This window comes from Marmota flaviventris, chromosome 19, assembly GCF_047511675.1.
Source record: "Marmota flaviventris isolate mMarFla1 chromosome 19, mMarFla1.hap1, whole genome shotgun sequence".
In the NCBI taxonomy this organism is placed as follows: domain Eukaryota; kingdom Metazoa; phylum Chordata; class Mammalia; order Rodentia; family Sciuridae; genus Marmota; species Marmota flaviventris.
In genome coordinates, this window is record NC_092516.1 from 14,216,744 (window position 1) to 14,241,392 (window position 24,649).

Sequence of the window (24,649 nt, forward strand, 5' to 3'; positions counted from 1 at the left end):
TCATCGGTTTTGTTTACTTTTCTACCCCCATTATTGATCTTATAAGGCAATTCTAGTGAAACTCCATCAACTTTTGTTTATCTGAGAATATACTAATTTCTCCCTTGGGTTTTGAAGAAGGACTGCTGGGCATAGAATTCTTGGCTGATAGGATTTTTTTCTTTTTTTATTTAACACTTCAGATATATCATCTCACCGCCTTCTGGCCCGAACGTTTTCTGCTGAGAAATTTGTTAAAAATGTTCTTAAGGATCTCTTGTACACAATGAATCACAGTGAACTGATTTCATTTTACTGCTTTCAAGACTATCTATTTGTCTTTGGCTTTCATGTTTTGGTTATAATGTGTCTAATTATGGTTCTCTTTGGGTTTATCCTTCTTAAAGATGTTGAGTCTTTTGTCAAGGTTTTGCCTCAAATTTGGGAAGTTTGGGCTTTACTTCATCAAATAAGTTCAATGTACCTTTCTCTCTTTGTTCTCCCTCTGGGACTCCCAAAATGTGTATATTGTTGTGCTTGGTAATATGCCATAGGTTTCTTAAGCTCTGTTCATTTGTAGTTATTCTCTTTTCTTTTTGCTCCTCAAATCCAATAATTTCAAATGAACTGTCTTCAACTTTACTCATGCTTTCTTCTACCTGTTTGAATCTTCTGGTGACCCCCTCTAGTGAATTTTCAAATCAGTTACTGCAATTTGGGGCTCCTGAACTTCTTTTAGTTTTTTTTTTTAAATAAAATAATTAACTCCCCTTTGTTGATGTTATCACTTGTTCATTTAGTTTTCCTGATTTTCTTTAGGGCTTTGTCTATGTTTTCTTTTTGCTCTTTGAGTATAGTTCAGTAGTTGTTTTAAAGTCTTCATCGAGAAACCGATGCCTACATTTCTTTAGGGTAAGTTTTTGGAGATTTACTTTGTTCCCTGGAATAGTCCGTGTTTCCCTGTTCCTCTGTATGCTTTGTGAGCATTTGGTGTGGAGGAAGACACTTGTCTCAGTCTTGTAGACTGACTCCCTACAGATGAAAACCTTTACCAGTTTACCCAGCATAATAGATTAATGTCATCTCAGGCCTTTTCAGAAAGTTGTTTTCCTAGGGCCTGTTTAAATGCTCCTTCTCCCCCTAATTTTCCCATTTACCTGGAAGTCTTTAAATGTCGTAATGGCCCTAGACACCTCATCCTCAATTCTTCTCAGGGTCTTAGATGTCCAATCAGGTTTCTCTGTCCATTATCTCTTGCCCCCAGTCACCATGATACCTGCTGCTGCTTTCAGAGATCTGCAGTCTGATATTCAAACTCTGCTTTTCTTCTGAATCAGGAAGCACAGAAACCAGTTGCTCAGATAGTCCGGGGCCAAGCCAGAACATTGCAAACAAGTTAGACTCTTTTCCTTCTCTCCTGAGGAGTCAGGAGTTGGGTGGTTTACCCTTGACCACAGTGCACCACCCCAAAGCATGGGGAGGAGGCAAGGATAAACAAAAACATCACAAATCTTTCTACATTTTAACTGTTTTTTTTTTTTTTCTTGCTATGTGGACATTTGCTTGATTGCTGAAGATCCTTGACTAATTTCTAGAGCTCCCAGAAACTATTTTAGTAAATCTGTTGTTGTTTACTTGAAGTTTCTGAAGAAATAAGGGCCTGGATAGTTTGCTAACTTGCTATCCTGACCTCTAGAAGTCCCTTAATTTTTTAAAGTCTCAAAATATTTAGCAATCAAGTGATGCTCTTTTGTTTTATTTTGTTGTGATAATATCGAGCCCTTAATTTGTGCCAGATACTCTTATAAGTATTTTTATCATTAAATATCTCAAACTCTACTAACTTCTAGGCAATATTATTATTCCCATTTCATAATTGAGACACTGAGGCATAGAGAGAAATCCACTGTCCAAATAGGACTAATAGAGGAACATGAAGAAACGGAATCTTAAATCTTCAGCTGTTCGTGGTCTTATGGGATCTGAGGTGGAGGGGGCTACAGAAGGGCAGAAGTTAGCTGGGTCCCCACCTCATCTCCCAAATTCTCTTGGCTCCATATATGTTTAAAATGGGATCTGGGTCCTTGAGCTACGCTCACCCTGCCATGTGACCATGACAATGGATTGTCCAAAGAAGTGGCCGTTTCCTTTGAAGCAGGAAGTAACACCTGGCGTGTGATCTCACCTAGGAGGGCAAGAGAGGTTCAGAGACAGCCCTGTGGTGGGTGAACGGCCAAGGCGATGAAGTGAAGTGGAGCTTCCGGGAGATATCCGACTTAACCCGCCGCACAGCCAACGTCTTCACGCAGGCCTGTGGCCTGCAGCAGGGAGATCATCTGGCCTTGATTCTGCCACGCGTGCCTGAGTGGTGGCTGGTGACCGTGGGCTGCATCCGGACAGGTCAGTGACTCCAGGGGTCCTGAGTGGTCTTCAGGAGGCCCTAGAGCCAGTCAGTCCTGGGATATCAGGTTCTGTGTACCCAACCTGGCACAGGAGTCCCTGCTCTCTTGCTGGAACCATGGGCCAGGCTCCCTGGGCTCTGGCAATTCTTCTCACACCCTCATTATTACATTCTCAAGCACAATGTCATTAATACCAAAATTCTCTCTCTGTCTCTCTCCCTCTCTCTCTCTTGCACACATGCACATGCTTTCTCTTGCATGGTCTCAGACATTTTTGTTTTTTTTTAAAGATTGATCAATTGTTAACATTTTCCCATATTTAAGTGCTCACTCGGTCTCTCTCTCTCTCTGTCTCATTGAAACATTTAAGAATTGGTTGTGGACACTGTGATACCTACCAACAGTAGGCAAATGCTTATAAAGACAAGAAAATGCATCTGTCAAAATCCAAGACAATCCCTTGACAGAACCACAATAGTGTTATCATGCAAGAGAAGAGTAACATCAGCACAACACAGTCCCCAACACACACACCCAGAGTTCAAGTTTCTCAGCGGTCCCAATAATATCCTTTGTAGATATTATTTTTTAAGCCCAATGAAGTATCATGCATTGTATTTAGTTGTCATGTCTCCTTAATGTCCTTCAATGTAGAATGGTCCCCCACCTTTTCTGCATGACAAGGACATTTTTAAAGAGTCCAAGGCCAGTTGTTCTGTCTCTTCCTGCATGGTTCTATTCAGGTTACGCACTTTGGGTAGGATTAGTCCCAGGGAAGGTGGGGTCTTTCTCAGTGTGAGCATCCTGATCATCTATAGTAATTATTCCACTACTTGAACGAGGTGGTATTCACCACATTTTTTTTTTTAGCAGTAATCTGTATGAGACTGTGTGAATGTCCCATTCCCCAAGAGTCTTTACACTATGATTGACTCCATCAACCAGAATTTCCATCGGTAATTTTCAACTGAATTAAGTGACAGTATGATGGTGTTATATGGGAGTGTCTATCTATATCATACCCTCTACATTTATCAGTTGGAATTCTTTTGTAGAGAGCTCCCTTCCTCTTATAATTAACTATATGGCTTTTATCCATGCGATTCACAACCAACATGGGACTCATGGTTACTTTTTCCGAATCACATCTTATTCCATCATGCAAAATTCCTGTCCTGCATTCATAGTCTCTCTCTCTCTCTCTCTCTCTCTCTCTCTCTCTCTCTCTCTCCATCTCATCTCTTCTAACTAATAAAATAATCGATGAATTCAACCAGGTTATTTAGAATCAAGAATTAATATCAGGGCTGGGGATGTAGCTCAATGGTCAAGTGCTCATCTGGCCCATGTGAGGCCCTGGGCTCCACCCTCAGCACCACATAAAAATAAATAAATAGAATAAAGGTATTGTATTGACCTACCACTAACTAAAAAATATATATATTTAAAAATATAACAAGGATGGCAGAGGAAGTGTAGAGCTAAGAAATGATCCATGGGAAATCTAAGACCTGATGGAGCTGAGCCCTCTGGGATGAGCAGAATTACCGAGGATTAGAAGTGAAGGAACAGCATTCCAAGCATGGGCTTAGAGTCAGGAGTGGCCTATGTGAAGATTGGCCATTCTGAAGTAGAGAAGAGCTGTGAGAAAGAAAGATGGCAAGTGGGCAGCCCTGCAGTTCGGAATGGGCAGGGTGGTCTTACGGAGAGATGGCACAGGCATCAGTGCAGAGAAGAAATGTGGAGGGGGAAATGTCGGTGTCTTAGGGAACTTGAGTGGCAGGAAGGTTCCTAACAAGGCATTCAGGGGAGGGAAGGGAATCCCGCAGAGGAGGCCGCAGGCTTCAACTCACTGTTGGTGATAGAAATGGAAGAGAAGGTAGACAAGTTCAAAAGACCATGCTGCTAAACTGGGAATGAGAGAAAGAGACAAAATGTGAGATGAAACTGATAGAGAAAGACGTGAGAGGGTGAAGATGGGCCCAGTCCTGATGTTAGGGACACAGTCCTATTCGAAACTGTGTCCCCAAATCTAGAATAAATTTGTGTAAACCTGGCTCCACCTGTCCTCTGGATGGATCCATAGAAAGCAGAAAATTTAGGGCAGGGCTTACAATTTTACCATGTATATAATCCCTCTGGGACTTTGTTAAAATGAAGATTTTGATTCAGCAGATTTGGTGCAGGGTGCGAGGTTCTGCGTCCCAGGTGGACGATACCTTGCCTAGCAAAAGGTCAGGGGATGTCTCTGCAGATGAGCCAGGCCTGAAGCAAATGGTTGTGAAAGAACCTGAAACAAGCCGTTCCTTCTTGTCCCCAGGCATTGTCTTCATACCTGGGACTACCCAGTTGACTGCCAAGGACATCATGTACCGACTACAAGCATCTAAAGCCAAGGCCATTGTGACCACAGATACGCTTGCCCCTACGGTGGACTCTGTGGCTTCTGAGTGTCCCACTCTGAGAACCAAGCTGCTGGTGTCTGATCACAAACGTGAAGGGTGGTTGGACTTTCGGTCACTGATCAGGTGAGTTTCTGGTCTGATAAATATGGGTGATGGGGAAAGGACATCCACTCCCAAGACCTGGGAGACAAGCAGCCAGCCATCTGAAGCTCCCAAGGTTAGATGTCAGAAACTCTCTCTTTCCAGCTGAGTTATCTGCTCTGTGATCCTGGGTCTGCCGAGTCTGGCTGCAGCAAAATAACCGGGGGGCGGGGGGCGGGGGGGGGGGACGAACAACTTGTGTACGTTGATACAGCAGGAGTGGAAGCCGTTTATTGCAGGACAGGAGCAGTATTTATACATTCCACACAGCTTATCTAATTAGCATAAACTAGATACATCAGTCAACCAATAAGGAATCTCCACACTTAATGGCTCGCTTTTGTTACTTCTCAAACCACTCCCTCTGGCATTTTGCCAGGCACCATCCAGACTTGTTTACGAACTTTAACATTCCCCTGGCAAAATGCCAGGTGTTATTTTGACTTATTTACGGACTCTAACAGGTTAGTGCCTTCCCCTCGCTGGGTCTTGGCTGCTTTATCTGTAAAATAAGGAAGTTGAAATTCCAAGCTTCTCTCACTCAGCCTGGATCTATATAGAGGAGAAGTTTAAAGAGAGAGGGCTGCTGTGTCACGTACTCTTTGCAGATAGGGGGTTGAAAAATCTTCCTTTTATATAAAAATGCATATATGAAGAAGTTTCACAAAATGTAAAAATGAATTTTTGTGAGGCAAAGCTTAAGGCTGCAGTACAAATTGAATTGCTTTTCTGGTGGACCTGAAGCTTCAAGCATAAACCCCACATCAGCCGGGAACCAGGGGCCCACAGGGACACCTTTCAGGGAAACCATGGGATTAGGTGGGGTAAGAAAGACTCCTTTCCCTCCAACTCAGATTCTGCAAGCACTCAGGCTGATTCTGTATCCTACAAACAAACCATACTGGGTTTGTGCCCTTGGAGAAGCACCTCAGTTTCTAAAGCTCCTTATTTCAACCTCAAAACGCAAACATTACAGCAAAGTTACATGTTATGCCGAAGTCAAAGGATTAAATGAGAAAACCTTAAAATTTAAGAAAACTCTTAGAAAACCGTTCCAATGGCCCAAGGCAAGAGGGTGCCATTTCACAGGAAGAGCAGCGGAGCCAGGGCCTCCTCCAGTGCTGAGATCATCTGCAGCTTTCTCTGAACACTGCAGGAAGCTGCCATTTACAGTCAGAGTTGCCAGGAGCCTCTCAGCCAGGAGGTCCTCAGAGTCACAGCAGACAGAAGGAGCCACAGATCCCACCTGCCAGCTCAAGCCCGTCCAGACCAGCGATCCCACACAGCCTTCCACTCTCCTCCCCTGCTTTCTCTCCCCTACTCCTCAATGCCAAGGTCATGCAGTTAGATTGCTATGAACCTGGTTTGTGTCAATCACAAGCTTAGCAGGGAGCTTAGGAGCCCAGACCACAGACAGACTGTCTGGGGTGGAACCTGGCTCTGCCCTTGCTATGTCTCCAGGCAAGTTCCTCATCTGCAAAATGGGCCTCCTGAGGGCCGTGCTCCCCTCTGGGGTGGCTCTGGGCATGGAGTGAGCTCCTCTCTCTCAAAGCTCAGAGTGTGGCCTGGGACACAGCAAGTGCTATGGGAGTGTTCATTGATTTTCTCAAAATCCACTCTATTTTCTCCATCACCCCCCTCCAATGCCAGGCCACTTGTCCATGTCACCCCCACAGTCACTCTAATGGCTGACCCTGGAGGGGTCCGTTTCTCCCCAGTGTTGCAAATCCCAGTTTCCTGACTCCGTGCTTCTTTTGATTCCCAGAAGATGGAAAAATAGCAAGCGCGACATCTTTTCTTTTGTCTTGAATCTCTTTGCAGATCAGCGTCCCCAAACCACACCTGTATCAAGTCAAAGACTTGGGATCCCATGGTCATCTTCTTCACCAGTGGGACCACGGGGCTCCCCAAGATGGCGAAGCACAGCCATGGACTAGCCTTAAAGTCCTGCCTCTCCTCAAGGTAGGAAGAGGGCACCAGCTCAGAGGCTGGCCCCCAGGTCTGGTGCCAGCTGTGTGTGCCCGTGTGCAGGGTGGGCCTCGCGGCTCTCTATAGGAGGGTCTCCATGCTGGGCCTCCTGTCTGCTCTCTGCTTCAGCCCCCTGAGGGTCCCGGAGGTGAGTCCTGGAATCCTGAATGTTGACAGAGACTCAGAATAATAAGGAGGCCCTACCTGAGCACCTCCACAGGAGCGTGGAGGAGACGCGGGTGGAGGCAGCAGGCATTCTGCAAGCCACACAAATGACAGGCCATCGTGTCCCTGAAGGTGGCCGACAGTGGGGAAAAGAGAAGGGTCTCGCAGTGTAACTCGAGGCAAGAGGGCCCTTCCTCTTCTCTATTTTGGATAAATTGAACTTGGAGTTTCCCAACCATGAACTACTTGGGAAGAAACTATCTAGAACTGAGCTACACCAAGTCACTGCCCCGACCTTGAACCAAGAATTCGTAGAGCTGAGGCTCGAGCTTTGTGTTAATCATTTAACCAACTGTAAGCTGAGCCTCTCGCGCCCACCTCTCCTCCTCTGCGATTAGTAATATTCTAATCAGACACACTCCACCTATTTTCTGACTCAGTAACTAGAACAAGGGGCAGAGGTGGCTCCTTGTGGGCAGGGGTGTTAGTGCTAAGGGTAGCAGCTCAGCACCGAGACCCCAGGAGGTGAGAGAAGGGGAGGATGTTGGTGCATTTGGACTAATACATCCAAACACAGAGATATAAAAAGGATTTATATTATAAAATCCTATAGAAAGTATATTCATCGGATTATAGAGATCTAGGATGGCCCTGAGCATGAAGGACAGGGGACCAATGGAAGAGCTGGAGAGGGAGCAAGGCCCAGGTTGGGCAGGCTCTGGGGGCCTCCATGTGGAGTTTGGGCCTCAGGAGGAGGAAGATAATGAGGAGGTGCTGAAAGGTTTGGGTGATGGGGAGATGTGGCCAGATTTGCTTTTTGAAAAAGTCACTATTGCTGCAGGATGGAGAAGAAGTTGGAGAGAGTTGGAATGGAGGTGGGGAAGACCAGGTACCACCTCTTAGAGTAGTCCAGATGCGGAGAGTGGCCTGCACCAGGTGCCAGGGATGGGAAGGACGTTAATATGCTCGAAATTGCAGGAGGCAGAGCGGGCAGGACCTGCTGGCTGGATGTGGGGATGAGGGAGGTCAAGGATGGCCTCCAGATATGGGTTAGACAGTGGTGACCTACACAGAAGGGAGGACGCTGGAGGAGAATCCGTCCAGAAGAGGCACGAGGAGAGATTAGCAACTCTGGGTTTGGGGTGCCTGAGAGACCCCAGAAGAGGTGCTCATGGGAAGTTGAGCTGAAGCTCAGAAGAGAGGCCCCCTGGCTCCTGATTTCCTGTGGGTGCAGCGCACCCCTAAGAGGGTCAGGAGGGAGCTTGTGGGGGGCTTGTGAGAGCCCCTCCCTGCTAACAGAAAAGCTCCTCCAGCCACAGCCGGCCCAGGGGAGTGTTGAGCTTCCTCCAGGATCTGTGCACACAGAGGTCCCTTAGGAGCAGCAGGAGGAGGGCAGGGAGGTGACAAACCCTCCCTAGTCCACCTCCAACTTCAGCCCTGTCCCTTGCCAAGGTGGGCTGCTCATTGGTTCTCTTCTCCCTCTCGAATTCTGTGTCCCTTTGCCAAGGACAGAAAGCCCCACCCAGAACCCTTTTAGCCAAAGAAGGAGGAAGAGAACTGATTGGCCCCCGACATCGCTGGAGAGACTCCAGATTGGGTTCTCTTCTCTCCACCCCTCAGCTCTGCTCCTGCTTTGCTGATGCTATTCTCAGAAAGGCTTGTGTCTCATTGCTGAAAAGTGTCTTCTGCGTCACCTGGTGCTTACTATTCAGATGCAGAAAACAGAACAACAGACTTCTTCCAAGCTGTCCTTACCTAGGCCTTAAGAATCATTAGCATTAGTCTGGGTAGCCTGTGATCAGACATGTGATATGGTGGTGCACATTAGGGAGCCATGGTGAGGGTGCTGGGAGCCCCATCCCATGCACTCAGAGTGGGAGGGCAATTCCCTAACTGAAAACCAGAGCCCCTCCCGCCTTGACCAGCTCCCCTGCTGCTGGCCCAGCTGAGCCCACTGCATTTTGGAGTTTAGCAGGAAAGTATTTCAGCTGAAGACCTCTGACATCTTGTGGTGCATGTCGGACCCAGGCTGGATTCTGGCTCTCGTGGGGTGCCTGCTTGAACCATGGACAGCAGGATCCACGCTGTTCGTCCACCACCTGGCCCAGTTGGACCCCAAGGCCATTGTACAGGTATGAACGCCAACATTCCAGTATCAGAAAACTCCAGAAGAAACCCATGTTTCCAGGCCATGTTTCTGCTCAGCAATACTAAGCAAAGTCCACGTGCATCAGAGAACCCAAGTTCTGAGATTCTCAGGGTGGAACCCTGAACCAGAGTCACTAGATCAGACTCACATCAAAATGTAACCTGGAAGAGAACCCTTATTTCTGGGCCATTTCCCGACCTCCTGCAGATGAGATGTTATGGGTGTGAGGTCCCAGAAGGTGCATTTTGAGAAATAAAAGCAACCCCAGTCAGCCCATGTCTCCTGAATCCTGGATCCAGGCTGTGCTGGGGCCAGGTAGCTGGTGTGTGTGTGTGTGTGTGTGTGTGTGTGTATGTGTTTGTGTTGTTACTCCTTATAATAAAATGTTTAAAAAGGAGCCCTTGGAATGTGACAGATCTCACTTCTTATCCCACCTCTGAAACTAATTGGAAGGTTAGGCCCAGACCCCAGTTCATTATCTATAAGTTGGAGTGTTTAATAGTTATGACTTTATAAAATCAATAGGAATATTGATGAGATGATCCTGGCAGAGTGTGTAATGGGTTTAGTCCTGAGATTGGCACACAGAAAACAGCCGTCAGTGATGACATTTGAAGTCACCTGCATGAGCTCCCTCTGTGTGTGGACTTCATCAGAAAATTCTCTTTGTGTCTCCCTGCACAACCTTCCTTCTGCCTCAGGGCCAGGACTGTCCCTCCACTGTCCATGGTCCCCTGTCCTCCACACAGGGCTGCAGATCCTGATCCTGTCCCTGTGCTCCTGGGAAAGGCCTCTGTCTTTTCTCCTTAGGTTCTGAGTCTCACTTTCCCTTAGCTCCCCTCCCTGGTCCACGCTCATGGTCAGGGCACCCTCCTAGAGCACCTTCCCTTGATCTTGGTGGTGCTACGCCTTGGCTTGACCCCTGGTCCTAACTGGCACCATCTTCAGTATAGAATGTCCTCTGCCTGCGGTGGCCTCCCCCGTCTCCCTCCTGAGCCCACAGTCCCCGAGTCCTCCCTTCCTCCCTCTCCTTCTGAGCAGCCTCCTTCACCTCCCTCTGCCGCAGGGTAGGCACAGCAGTGCCCGAGGTTCTGAAGACTACAGCGGGGGGGTCTAGTCCTCTCTCTCCAGGCTCATTACCCATGTGTCCCTGATGGCGGGTCAGCTGGGACTGGTCGCCTTTCCAGGTCCTCTGCCTGCGCTTCTCAAACCTCACCCCCAGCGCCACTTGGTATGTGCTTCTGCTTCCCGTCATGATCGGCTGCAGCACGTTGTGCACCCAAGACTTAGAGCTGCACAAGCCTCCCTGGCCCACAGGCCCGAGTCCTCCTCACCACTGGGATTTTAATGCATGGAACAGCACTTAAATCCAGACCAGCTGGAGTCAAAACCTGCCTCCTCTTCTCTTGGCTGTGGCTCCCTCCCCGAGCCCTGATCTGAAGCTCTCACGACGCCCCTCCCTAATCAATCCTGGTGGAGAGCAGAAGTTCCAGAGCCCAGATAATCTTCTTCTGACCAACCTCAGTCTTCCTAAGCTGACCTCTTGCCCCTCTCCTCTGGGTCTGAGGAAGTGACGTCACTTGACTTGGCAGAAACCTCCTTGGGCTCCTGAGACTGATTCCTGTGAGACCTTCGGTCTCCATGAGCTTCCCACTTCTCTGCCTGCAGACCCCTGCCCACTTGCGACTGTCCCTCCTAAGTGCCAACTCCTCCAACAAGGTCTCACCGCCCAACCACAAGGACAATTTCCCTCACTGTGTTCTTAACATAACTCCTCCAAGTCTCTGTTATGGCATCTGCCAGCTTCTGCCTTGTCATTTGCTGCCGGCTTATTTCCTCTGTGAGTGTCTGCTCTGTCATGTCTGATGTCACCTCCCTAGTTCTGTGTCCCCCCTGACAGCATCTGACACATGCCCTAATGAAGGTCCTGCCCGATAGATACACATATATGGAAAGAATTAACAAATGAGTGGGCTCTCTAGAGGGGAGGTCAGAACTGCCGTGTTCATAATGGGGATGCTTTTAACCTTAACTATCAAAATAAAATCCCCTCTCTTCCCGTTTTCCAGGTGTTGTTCAAATACCCCATCACCCAATTCCTGGCTGCACCAGGTGTATTCCGGATGATTCTACAGGAGAGATTCGACAAGTATGTACAAGTGGTTGGTAACAAGGAGCTCTGAGTAGGATTTATTTTCTTAAGGAATCTGATGGCATGAGAGATTTTCCTTTGTTTCTGGGAGGACTGCGTGTGTGCGTGTGTGTGTGTGTGTGTGTGTGTGTGTGTGTTGTTGGCGATGATGATTATCAGTCAGACTTATTTAAATTAAAGCATGACCCCGAGACCCAAGAGAAAAGCTCAATGTGCCTTGCTTATATCTTTGTGGGGTTATTCAAGTGTCTTTATTACAAATGACAGACATACAGAGAGCACGCACAAGATGGAAGTCTACAGATGAATCCAATGTTGAAAAGAAAATACCTGTGTAGCACTCACCTAAATAACAGAAATAGAACATTGCCAGCACCCCAGGGGCATCCACGTGACCCCTCATCGTCCCTAAAGGCAACTACTGTCTCAATCCGATAGCAGTCCCTTCCCTATTTTCCTTTACAAGTTTAGCTACTAAGGCAATATTTCTGAGCAAGTGATTCCATTTTACATGCTTTTGAACTTGATATCTGTAATTCTACATCACTCTCTGATACCTTGCTTCTTTCTTCAGGATTATTTTTAAGAGGCTCCCATGTTGTTGCCCATTGATGTAGTTAATCTTCAGTGCCATATAATATCCCATTTTATGGAAATGCCACAATTTTCTTCTATCAGTTCTACCAGTAGAGGAGATGTGGGTAGCTTTCACATACGGGCTATTGAGTCAGTGCTCAATGAACTCTGGCCCATGCATCCGGGTACATAGGAGCATGCATTTCTGAAGAGATTTTCTAGAAGAATGAGCAGATCATACTGATAATACACAAAGCCAAAAGATTAAACCAACTAATGCTCCAAAAGAAATGTAGGAGTTCCCGTTGTTCCACATCCTCGCTAACATTTGTTATTGTCAAAGATAACTTTTGCCCCTCTGATGAACCTACACCATTGTCTTACACGGTTTTATTTTTGCATGGCCCTGTGTTTGAAAGTTAATTTTTAGCTAACCAGATATCTGCTCTTTGAACCTGAGGGGCATTATTCATAAAGCCTTGGTCTGGCAGGATTCTGATTCCATTGAATTTCCAAGTTCATACATATCGCAGTTAATTTTTGCAACATTCCTCAGATGATGGCCTTTGTCCAAAGCCAGTAAGATTTCTTCAGTGCAAAATGAGCGACTCCACCTAAAATTCTGCTCACTTATGCACGTGGAGCAAAGCCCAGAGGAGGGAGAGAGGCTCCTCAGTGGAACTCGCCCCTGCTCCCCCTCTGTCTGCACCAGGAGAGGGGATGAGGTGGAAGGTGGTGCAGAAGCCACTCCCTCTGTCCTCCCCAGGGGCTGGCCAGGGACCGCCCATGCCAGCTGGGTCAGAAGCAATCCCTCCCCCCATTTTCTTGCAGGAATCCAACCCTGATTGGCGATTGTTCTTGGGAGCTTTAGGAGAACTTCAGGGGAGGGAGAGCTCCCACCACCCAGGAACCCAGTCAATTAGGAGAAACCTTCCCATCAGACTTTGCTGTTCTCCCTGGGATTCCCTCCCTCTGAGCTTCTATTTGCTCTGAGGTGTCCTCTGCTCCCTGCCAGCCTCTGTCTCCTCCCGCTCAGCCCCACCTTCCCCGAGGCCCTGGGGAAATCATCTCCAAACCCAGCTTCATTTCCCACCTAGAAACAAGATCCTTCAGGTCACCAGCAGCCCTCACTGAGGGCAGCATGGTCCTCCACCACCCAGGTGTCCCTCAGGTCGTGTCCACACCCTGAGCTGCACATCTGCTTCCTTAAGATGAGTTCTGATGAACCCACTTTGCTCCCTCCCCAAATCCAAATTGAACCTGAATTTCCTGATGAGCCCAGTGCCTCATGACCACCCGCCCATCACTTGCCAGGAGAGATCTCGGGGGCTGGCAGGAAGGGAGAGACCTCCACTTGGCCTTGAGCTCACCACAATGACCAGAAGTTGTACAGGAAAGTCAGGGAGTGGGCGGTGGATGATGCAGGGGACACCGCTGTCACCTGCTAAGGCATGGGCCTGGGGCCAGCTCCCGGCCTGACCCTGCTGCCCTACCCAGCCTCAGGTTCCCCACCCTGGAGCACTGCTGCACTGGCGGGGAGGCCCTGCTGCCCGAGGAGCTTGAGCAGTGGAGACGACACACGGGCCTCCTGCTCCACGAGCTCTATGGACAGTCGGAGACGGTGGGTGCCCAGGCCGCGCGGGCCCTTGGACGGGGGCTGGGTCACTGAGCTTTGGAGACTGCTGGTCCTACTGCGTGTTGTGCTCAGCCCCACTGTGTGGCCCTCACTGCTCAGAGCCAACAGGAGGCTCCAGGGCTCCAAGCTCATTTGCCTCCAGTGGATTTATAGAAAGAGAATTCACAGCTGAAAACCCACCAGGACACCAACACCTGAGGACGGACGGGCACGGTCTCACAAAGGGACCTAAGGACATTTTGCCACTGTGCCTGTGATGTTAGCTCAGGGAGCCCAGGGGTGGGTGGGCTAGGAGGACCTCTCCCTCAACAGGGAGACCACCACCTGGAGGTCCTGCCAACTCCACCATCTGTCCCTTCCCAGGTGGCCCCATGCAGAGGCATGGGCACTGGCTCCAGAGGGTCCTCTTGGGGTGGTTAGGGCCACAAGGTTTGACTGTGGAATGCCACCAGGGTGGATGAGGGACCAGAGACTCTCTGTATAGACCAGACACAAACACACTCTGTGTGAGCCTAGAGTGTCACTGGGCCACCATTTTGGAGGGCATTTAGGGTGGCATGCAAGCCTTGAACCTCCAAGACTCCATCAGCGGCAGCATGGGGTGGGTGCCCCTCTCCCAACACATTCTCAGTCCATTTCTGATGCTGGGTGAGCCCATCATTCCTCCAGCTAACAGAGGGATGACCGCACCTCAGGCCCTGGGACACACTGGAAAACCTAGTTCCTTTGTTGCAGTTCAACACATTTATCTGACTCTTTTTTTTTTTTAAAGAAAAAAAATCACCTGATTGGTTTTCTTCCAAACTTAAAAAAAAGAAAAAGAAACATTCCGACTCTGGGCTGTTGGGCAGCTCACAGCTTGTGCTTGGGACGAGGAGGAGGGTGGGTGAGGACGACAGGCTCATCCATGGCCCCAGTCCCTTTGTGTCCACTGTCTGCAACAATAGCTGATGCCTCGTCCTCAAAGCCCTGTCCGCCATCCATGCAGCGGTTCCCACCCCCCTCCGGTGTGCGTGGCCTGGGCTGTGGGGACAGAGCTTCCTTCCTCTGCCAGGAGTGCGGGCTCAGGCCCGGGTCTCAGCCCTGCACTGGACAGGCTTCAGGACCATGCCCCTGTCCCTCGACCCTCTGAGCCTCAGCTTTCCCCCCTGGAGAATGCAAACCATAATGGCCGGCTGGCGGGACTGTGATCAGGGAAAGGCAGTGTGCCCAGCGCTGGCCACAGGGCCCCGCCCCAGCACAGGCTCGCCCTGGAGCTGCTGGGAACACACAGGTGGACGGGGCACTCTGTGTTCTCGGGGGCTTGTTCTCTCCCAGGAGGCAGACAAGCAAGGGTAGTTAGAGGTGTGGGGCTAATGTACAGAGTGATGTGGGCAGCAAGTCCTGCAGAAGGACAATGACTAGCGGGCTTTCCTACATCCTGGCCCGTTGCTGATCTCCCCTGCACCTTTGGGTGGCCTCGCGCTGTGGTCCAACTGCAAATGCTCAGCCCTGGAAAGAGTGATAACGAGGAGCAGCCAAGGGGTCAGTGGTCAGGGAGGGGAAGGGGCGGAGGAGCAGTGGGGCCAGCACAGTGGGCACGCTCAACACGGCCCTGAGAAGGAGCTGAGGCCGATTATTTCACCATCCAGGAGCCTAGAGCGAGTGCGTGTGGACGCATGGCCTCCCCTGGCAAGGACCCAGCCCGGCCCTGGTGTGTCTCCAGGCCCCACAGCACATGCCCCAGGTGGGGCTCACCCTCTGCATCTCTCTTTGACCCCTCTCTGGCCACTGGTCTCCTCATACTTAAGACAGAGCCACCCCATGCTGGGGTCACTGAACAGTTGGGTCAGTGCCCTGAGCATGGAGTCCAGGACTTCAGCTTCCCCCACAAGGGCTCCTTGTATGGCATGATTGACATCTGTGCAGGGCAGGGAGGGGGCTGGGGCCATGTTGTGTGAATTCTGCTGCAGAGTGACCAGCCTGGCCTCTTTGGCCGTCCTCAATCCTCTCTCTTGTGAACAGGGAATGACTTGCGGTGTCTTCCGGGGAATGAATATCAAGCTGGGCTCCATGGGGAAGGCCATCTCACCCTTCGACATCCAGGTCTGGTCCTCAAGACTTTGGCAGGAAGGCACAGTGAGGGCCCAGCTGGCACTGGGCCCTCCTGTGACAGGAGGTGACAGATCCAGCCATGCTTCCCTGCCCGGTGTCCCTTCCCTGTCTCTCCCTCTCTCTCTGTTTCCCCTCCATTTCTTATGGAGGCTCCCTGGCAGCCAGATCCTCACACACAGTGAAGGAAGGACACCTCCCCCGAGCGTTGGAGGCTTTCCCCACCAAGTGGTGCCAAAGGCAATGTGGGTGATGGCTACATACTCATGAAACACGCTGACCCTTGACTCAGATTCCACAATTACTTAATTCACAATTACTTAATTGAAAGTCATATTCTATTTTCAGACATGGTTCTCCCGTCACTCTCCCCAATTTCTTCCTGGTGTCCCGTGTAGAAGCCAGGCCATGCTCAGGTGGGGGCAGATGGGCTGGGCGAGTCCTGCACGGCAGGACTGACAGGCTTCTTACTCCAGATCATCGATGACAAGGGCAACATCCTGCCCCCCAATGCTGAAGGAAACATCGGCATCAGGATTAAGCCCACCAGGCCACCAGGCCTCTTCATGTACTACGAGGTAATGGAACACCGGGTACCCCTGCCCAGAACCCTGCATCCTGAGCTTCTTCAGGTCATCCTCTATTTGCTCTTACTTGATGAAGCCCCTTTAAATTACCACCAAGGCTTACAGGGCATTGCCCCATTGCCCTACCCTAACCCCTCTGAGGCTTAATGGGTAATGGCTGGGGTAGAAAGAAGACTTGCTTCAGAACCACCAGACGTGTGATACCTCATGAGTCCCTTCAGCCCTGTTCAGTTTTTTTTTTTTTTTTTTCATTCTTTTTGGTGCTCAAACTTGATTTCTTTCTAGTTACTCTATTTCCAATCCCCTGATTCTTTCTTTTGCCTTCTCTAATACGTGCTTCACACCTTCTAGTGCATTCTTTACTTCAGTTATTATACTTTTGAGCTCCAGAATTTCTCTTTTGGAAAGAGAAATCTTATCATTTCTTTCTCTTTAGATATTTTTGTTTCGTGCCTATGTCAATTTGCTGACTTCCTTTAATTCTGGTCTGTTTTACCCCTTGGCTCATTAAGCATATTTAAAATACTCAAGTTATCTGTCAAGTAAAGACAATGTTGGGGATGTCAGAGGCGGTTTCTGTCCATTAATTTTATTTTGGGGATGAGCCATGTTTCCCTGCTTCTTTGTGTGCCTGTGACTTTGTTGTTGCTGGTGGTGGTGTTAAAAACTGGGTCTGTGCTTGTCTTGATGTGGTAACTCTATATAACCCTGAAAATCATATTCTCTTTCTTCCTACTGCTTTTTGCACCTGAATTCTGCTTAAACTAAGTCATCGCCTCGCGTCAGCCCTCCAAGTATCAACCAGACAAATTAGGACATAGCAATTTCCACATAAGATCTGTTCTGCTCCCTACAGTCATGGGAGGAGAGAGGAGGAAATGGGGAGCAGGCACGGCCAGACCATGACTCTCGTGCTAGAGTAAAGGTGGGGCCATTGTGAGTCCAAATGCCACAAACTTTTCTACCATTTTGAAGATGGCTTTTCCTTGACCAGAAATCTCTCAGTTGGTATAAATCTTTGGCTACCTTCTAGAGCAACTACAAAGTCAGTTCAGACAGCTTCCAGGTTTCACTTGTGTGGTTGATTTGATATTTGATGTTTCTGTGAGGAACGAGAGATCAGAGCTTCTATTCCGCCATTTCCCTAACATCAATCCCCTCTACCACCTTTAAAAAGTAGCCGAGGTTTACCTGAAGGAGGTAAATGTGGACTCTGCCCCTCTCCATGTGTAGGTGAGATATTTTCTCCCTGACCCTCAGGAGCTTTTCTTTTCTCCAAGGAAGGATTAGTGAGGTTCACCTTCAAGAAATCAGGTTCAGAGGGAGGAAAGAATTGCTTCTATGGATGTGTAAGGCTATCTTCTAGGGGCTAGGCTCGGACACTATCTAAGAAGAGGATACCAGAAAAACTCATGCCGGTCAGGGAGGACCTGTCTTTCAGGGTGGATCAACCAAAGTATCAAAAGACAATTTCATATCCCAGTGGCGCATGAATGGGGGGAAATATTACCCACAATGCATTGTTTCCTAAGTTTCATTCATTTCTGTCCACATCTGACCTCTGTCCATTCTATTCTTTGTTAACTATGTTTTTATCTACTCCATATGTTCTCAAACAAACTCATTGTTTCACTTTAAAGTTTTTTTAAACAATTGATCTAGTATCATAAGTGGAAAACAGTATCACTTGAAAATCCAAAGGCTGTTGTAACTATAATTAAATATTTTTAAAGAAACTGTCTTAAATTTTACATAAATCCTGTTTCTGCTTAAAGCTCTGATCTCAAACTTACCTTCCTCTTGGTATTTGCAGAAATTCTAAAAACATGTGAACTGCAAACCAAGAATCTCCTTGATAAAAGCAGAACAATCAGAAGTGAATTCAAAAAGGGGGGGTGCTCTCCTGGGTTTGCAGGTGTCTCTTAAAATCATCTGGTGTCCCACAAGAAGGGCTGCTTATGGATCAAGGACTAGGCTATGAAACAAGAACTAAATTCAAATATCATCCCTTTCTTTGATTTGTTGGTTGATTTTGAGCAAGTAACTGTGCTATTCTGAGCATCAGTTTCTTCTTCTATAAAATAAGCTACAAAAAAAAAAAATCCAGCCTCACACAAAATCACATACAAAAATGTTTGTAGCAGTTTTACTCATTATAGCTCCCAAGTGGAAAAAAACCCAGACATCCTTCAATGGGTGAATAGGAATAGCTAAACAAAAACTGAGGTACATTTATAGCAAGGAAATCTATTCAGCAAAATTTAAAAAAAAAATCAAACTATCAATGAACACAGCAATGTGGATGAATCTCCAGAGAATTATACTAAGGGAAAGAAGCAGTCTTAAATGGCTACATACTGTGAGTCCACTTATAGAACTGGGGGACATTCTGTCAAGTAAATTAATCCAAGGACAAGAAAGACAAATACCTTGTGTTCTAACTCTCCTGAAGAAGCTTAAAACCTTGATCTTATAGAAATAGAGAGTAGAATAATGTCAGTAGAGGCTCAAAAGGGGATAGGGGATGGAGAAGAGAGGGAGTTTGGATAACAAATACCAAAACAATGAGACAGGATCAATGAGTCTAGTTGTCCTACAATACAATAGGGGACTATAGTTACAACAATTTAGTATGTATTTTATAAAGAAGAATTAGGAGTTCAAAATTTCTCAACACACAAAAAAAACTGTAAATGTTTAAGGAGGTAGAGATGCTTATTTTTCTGATTTGGTCATTACATATTGTGTTCATGTACTGAATCTTCCCAATAATATGCAGAGTTATCATGTGTCAATTTATAACAATAGGGAACAGGATAGTGTTGCCAAGGGGGTTAGGGATGGGAAGAGAGGAGGGAGAGGGACTGGAAGGGAGTTGGACATGGCTGTCAAAAGCAACCTGAGTGCAGGGTACAGTGGCTCATGCCTGTAATCCCAGTGGCTCAGGAGGCTGAGGCAGGAGCATCGTGAGTTCAAAGCCAGCCTCAGCAAAAGTGAGACACTAAGCAACTCAGTGAGACCCTGTCTTTAAATAAAATACAAAATAGGGCTGGGGATGTGGCTTAGTATTCGAGTGCCCCTGAGTTCAATTCCTGGTATATTAAAAAAAAAAAAAAAAACCCTAAGCAATTCTGCTAGTGGGGGCTGTTTTGTGCCCTGACTCTTGTGGAGGGTACACAAACAGGTGGTCAATTTGCATATGAATAAATATACTCACAGACATATACAAAGTAAAAGTGAACTAGAAAATATCAGAATAAGATCAGCAAATTCTATCAATGTCAGTATCCTTAATGGAATACTGAAAAATAGTTTTGCAAGATGTTACCATTGGGGGAGACTGAATAAGCGGTACATGGGATCTCCTTATCATGTTTCTTAAAACTGTGTGCAGATCTACAATTATCTTCCAAGAAAAAGTTAACTTGAAACTATCACCCTTCTAGACTGTCTATAAGGATCAAATGGAAAAGTATTGAGGAAGAAAATTGATGCAGTGAATGCACATCAGCCCCTCTCCTCTGTCCAGGCACCTTGTAAATGCTGAGCTCCTAGCAGGGAATAAAGTAGAAAGCTTTCCCACAATAAGGGAAATTTTATTCTGGTGGCATGCCACACAAAAGTGAGCTGTTATCTCTAAAGACTGTCTTTAAAAATGCCTCATAATGTCCACTCATGGAGAAGCAGCAGCACCGAGTTCTTGCATGTGGTGTAAACAGACTCAAAGGCATTATAAAATTTGCCCAGGTACCAGGGAGAACCAGAATCCAACCCCAGATCCAAGCCTGAGGCTGCAGCTCATTCTCTCTCACCACACTGCCTTCACAAACGGGGTCTGTTCTCTTTGCAGAACAACCCAAAGGAGACAGCGAAGGTGGAGTGTGGGGACTTTTACAACACCGGGGACAGAGCAACTATGGATGCAGAAGGTTACTTGTGGTTCCTGGGCAGGGACGATGACATCATCAACGCCTCTGGGTAGGTGTGGTTGACCCTGTGCTGGATCCCGTCACCCTCACACGTCTCCCAGGATCGACTGCCTGTCTGAGCTTCCTCCATGCCTGGGTGATGGGACCTGAGGTTTAATTCTGAGCAGAACCATTTCTAGCATCTATGGGTCCTGTGCACCTCCTATGTCCAGAAAAGCCAATCAAAACAAAGTTCAAAGTTCTGGATGGGGATTAAGATATCACACAATTTAAAGATGGTGGTGGGATTGGGAGGGGAGACAGTTTTGGTCCCCCAACCTAAGGGCGCTTATTTTATGTCTGGGTTCCACTTACACAGCACAGCTTATCCAAGGAGAAACGTGGTAATAATGATAATAAGAGCCTACCCTTGCAAAGCACTTACCATATGGAAACTCTCCATTGCTCTCTGTAACCCATCTCAATGCAAACGGGAGATGAGATTACCATTCTTATGCCACTGACAGTGAAACTGGGTCACTGAACAGTGAAGAAACTGACCCACAGTCTCAAATGTCATAAATGATGGCATCCCGATCAGAACCCAGGCAGCCTGAGGCTGAGCCCTAACTCCAACCTGATTTTGAAACCAAGACATATGACACAACTTCCCGTGAATATTTCAGAAACTGCAATATTTTTAACGGACACATAATAATCGTACATCATGATAATCCGATACACGTCTACAATAAGAGTAACGAAATCAGATCATTAGCATATCCATCACCTCATGCATCCATCCTTTCTTTGTGCTGAGCGCATTCAAACCTCCCTTCTATCTTGAAATATGTTATACATGATTGTTAATGATAGTCACCCTGCTGTGAAATAGCAATAAAACCTCCTACTTATAAATTTCTAAAACATGTTGATATGGGTGTGTGCTGAAAATTTGCTAAGAGAGTATATTCTAAGTTTCTCGCCATGCATGAGTACTGTATATAACCCACCAGCAATGGTACAGGAGGTGATGGACATGTTAATCTGCCTGACTGTGGTAATTTCACTATGTGTATGTAAAGCATTGTGTTTATAAAACATGCTTTAGTATATATTACTCACACATATATGTGCATATATGTGTACACACACACACATATATATATATATATATATAAAAGCCAACATACTAATATATTTTTAATAAAAATTTTATATATATATAATCCATTTCAATAAAATAAAGCATGTTGGTAGAGTGACGAGAGGATGTGGAATTTGCTTGCAAGTTGCAGACAGAATCGAGGCTCCGGGGAAGTCTTGTGCTGGGGAAACGACTTGCCCCCAAACTCCCAGGCTCTGTAAGAGAAAGCTGCTCCCTCCCGCCCACCAGAGGCCCTGGGGCCAGAAGTCCCTGGTCACTGCTGGGCTGGGCTGCGAGGGTTACCTCCAGCACTGAATGCCCAAGTCTTTGCACTTAGGGACCAAACACGGGCAGTTCCCAAGTCTCAGACTCCCCAGGACCGCTACCCTTGGGGTCCAGGGTAGATGCGACCCTCCAAGGTACAAGAGTTAGACTCAGTTCCCCCCAGCCCCAACCTCTGCCCCCAACAATTGATGCCGCAGGTACCGCATCGGGCCGGCAGAGGTGGAGAACGCCTTGGCGGAGCACCCTGCGGTGGCGGAGTCGGCGGTGGTGAGCAGCCCGGACCCGAAGCGCGGGGAGGTGAGGAGGTCCCCAGATCCGTGTGTCCGAGTGCGCCCTGGCGGAGCAGCTGCAGGAAACCTAGGACCGGGAGAAGGCGTAATAGATGCGCATGTGCACAACTTCTATGGGGTCACCAGGTGGCGCTGTGGCCTCAGCTGAGGCTCGGAAACAGCTGCTAAAGCTTAATGAGCGTCTACTATGTGCCGAATCACTAAACGCTCACAAAGCCAACAGTCTAAGGATGCTTATTTTGTATTCTCTGTATAGACAAGGGAAAAGAAGGGCTTAAGTAACTTGCCTGGCAATCACACAGCTAATATGAGGAGGGGCCAGCCAGGCGTGGGGGTCCATGCCCATCCTCCAAGCTACTGGGGAGACTGAGGGAGAAGGATCGCAAGCTCAAGGCCAACCTGGGCAACTTATGGATACCGTACCCAAAATAGACAGCTGAAAAGGGCCGGGCTCAGTAGTAGAGGGTACCTTGGTTTAATCCCCAGTACCTAAAAGAGAGGGAGGGAGGGAGGGGAGGAGAGGGAGGGGGAGAGGGAGGGGGAGGGGGAGGGGAGGAGGAATAGTTCCAAAAGAGAACTCCAAGCAACCTACCTCTAAAGCATGTGTTTATTGGGTCAACAAGTGTTAATTGAGTATCTTCTGTGTACAAAATCTTTTGCAATGAACTGGGACAAAACTGCTAATGTAAAAATGAATTGTTAACAATTATTAAACCCTGCTGGGTTCCAGCACAGATCTCCATGATGAAGATGATTAGTGGGAGTGATAACAAATGGAAACAGACGATTTCTATGTGTTACCTCATGGGTCTTTACAGAAAGCCTATGAGGAATGACACGTTTATTGTCCCCATTTTCCAGAGAAGCAAAATGAGTTTAGGTATGAAATAGAAATAGGAAGGTCAGGGAGATGGACCTGCTCCCCCTCCTTTTCCAAATCCCTGGAGCTCTTAACCCCCCTGGGCTCAGCCATCAACTTGCCTTTCCATTCATTCAGTAAACACGTTTTAAACTCTGTACATAATAGGCCCTTCCTCTGAGGGGCCCTCATCTGAGACCCCACTCCCGTTCTGCAGGTGGTGAAGGCGTTTATTGTCCTATACCCAGAGTTCCTGTCCCATGACAAGGACCAGCTCACCAAGGATCTGCAGCAGCATGTGAAGTCGGTGACGGCCCCATACAAGTACCCGAGAAAGGTAAGCTACGGCAGAGGGATGGGCCCTGTCCCCCCGCACAATCCCCAGAGTTTTGCTACATATCTCGAGGGTGGCCCTGAAGTGGGGAGCTTTACTCTCTGCAAAAGAGATTAACTGGGATCACTGTCACTGGGAGGCAGAGCTAGAAGCCAAATGCACATGTGTCTAACAGCAAATCTCGTGTTTCTGTCATGAGTCAAACCATCACTGTCAAGCATAATGTTCTGCCGTCTCACCGACAGCAGAACAGGTGCTCTTCCCAGGTAGGAGGTGAGATGTCCCCACAGGTAATACAGCACCCCAAACCATGAAGGGCTGTAACAATGAAAGTTTCTTTCTTGATCGTGCATAATACGTCCCCCATAGCTCTTCTAGGATCTCTGCCCCACATCCGCTCATCCTGGGGCTGAGTTAAAGGAGCAGCAGCCACCACATAGTTACCTGCTAGGTGCTGTACGAGGTGGAGGATAGGGAGGCTGTTGGTTCCAGACTCTCGGCCTCAATGAAACCTACTTCCTTCCACCCCATTTCATGGGCAAAGCCAGTCACAGGGAGTTGGGAGAGGAATCTGCCAAGCTCAGTGGACCCCATTTAGGTTGCCAGGAGGTTTCATCCTTTATGGGGACTGTGAAGGGCAAAGGAAGGTCATGGGGAATGGGTGGGAAACTATAGCAGACTCAGAAGAGATTTGCTTTCTTCTCAACTAGGTGGAGTTTGTCCTAGAACTGCCTAAAACCATCACCGGCAAGATTAAACGGAGTGATCTCCGGAAAAAGGAGTTTGGTGGGATGTCATCAGGAAAAAAAACAGAACCTACCCTGCGACTTAGGCAAATCTCTGGGGTGCCTCAATTTCCTCAATAGGGTGGGGTTTGGAGGGGTATCAGGAGGACTGAGGCCCCAGTATTTTTTTTTAAATCCCTGAGTTTGGTAACTGCCCTCCTTGGAAGTCCTCTGTTCTCCTGGAGGGCCCAGGTGAGCTCAAGGATTGGGGTTGCAGGTAATAAAACACTAACAGCAGCTGCAACAGCACCTCAGTGCTCTCCGTTTGCTTAGTGACTCCATCTGAGCGCAACGCCTTCCCTCCACCATCACCCCCACCCCCAGTCCAGCACGTCCCATGGCCCGATGCTCCCTCTTGGCACCAGCATCTGGGGAGACTCCCAGCTCCATTCCGTAGCCAGGACCCAGGGCCAGGAAGGAGACTCTGCCTGCTGGACCACGCACCTGCCCCTGCGAGACACAGGAGCCCACAGCCCAGACTTTCCTCGATAGACAACCAACAAAGCCCTTCCTTCCCAGGGACTCAGGAGCTTGCTAGGGACTCCCACTCACTCTGCCAGGGATCAGGACTCCCTCCTTATCCAAGAGTCCTCTCCAGACAGCACCTCTTCTCCTTCTCACTGTAACCCCCTCCAGGGTCCCAGATCCCTCTCCACCCCCTGGTTTAGACTCCTGTGCCTGGGCCATGTCCTTGGGTGTGGAGAGCGGTGACTTGGATCATGGTCTTTGACTGCCTGGGAGCCGTGGCTATGCTTTGCCCTGGGAAATTTCCGTGCAAAGGTGCAGGACA

At 48.1% G+C, this 24,649-nt stretch overlaps 1 protein-coding gene across 1 annotated transcript in view; it reads left to right on the forward strand.

Moving 5' to 3' along the window:
- The window catches only part of Acsm1 (acyl-CoA synthetase medium chain family member 1), a 28,098-nt gene extending 4,158 nt beyond the window's left edge, over nucleotides 1–23,940 (forward strand). The window contains exons 2-13 of the mRNA XM_071605761.1: nucleotides 2,169–2,379; nucleotides 4,702–4,909; nucleotides 6,749–6,889; nucleotides 9,033–9,192; nucleotides 11,279–11,358; nucleotides 13,435–13,558; nucleotides 15,578–15,658; nucleotides 16,141–16,242; nucleotides 20,102–20,229; nucleotides 21,789–21,888; nucleotides 22,958–23,077; nucleotides 23,785–23,940. Of these exons, the coding sequence (XP_071461862.1) occupies nucleotides 2,169–2,379; nucleotides 4,702–4,909; nucleotides 6,749–6,889; nucleotides 9,033–9,192; nucleotides 11,279–11,358; nucleotides 13,435–13,558; nucleotides 15,578–15,658; nucleotides 16,141–16,242; nucleotides 20,102–20,229; nucleotides 21,789–21,888; nucleotides 22,958–23,077; nucleotides 23,785–23,940 (1,611 nt within the window). The remainder of the gene's footprint in view (nucleotides 1–2,168; nucleotides 2,380–4,701; nucleotides 4,910–6,748; nucleotides 6,890–9,032; nucleotides 9,193–11,278; nucleotides 11,359–13,434; nucleotides 13,559–15,577; nucleotides 15,659–16,140; nucleotides 16,243–20,101; nucleotides 20,230–21,788; nucleotides 21,889–22,957; nucleotides 23,078–23,784) is intronic.
- The last annotated feature ends 709 nt before the right edge of the window (nucleotides 23,941–24,649 follow it).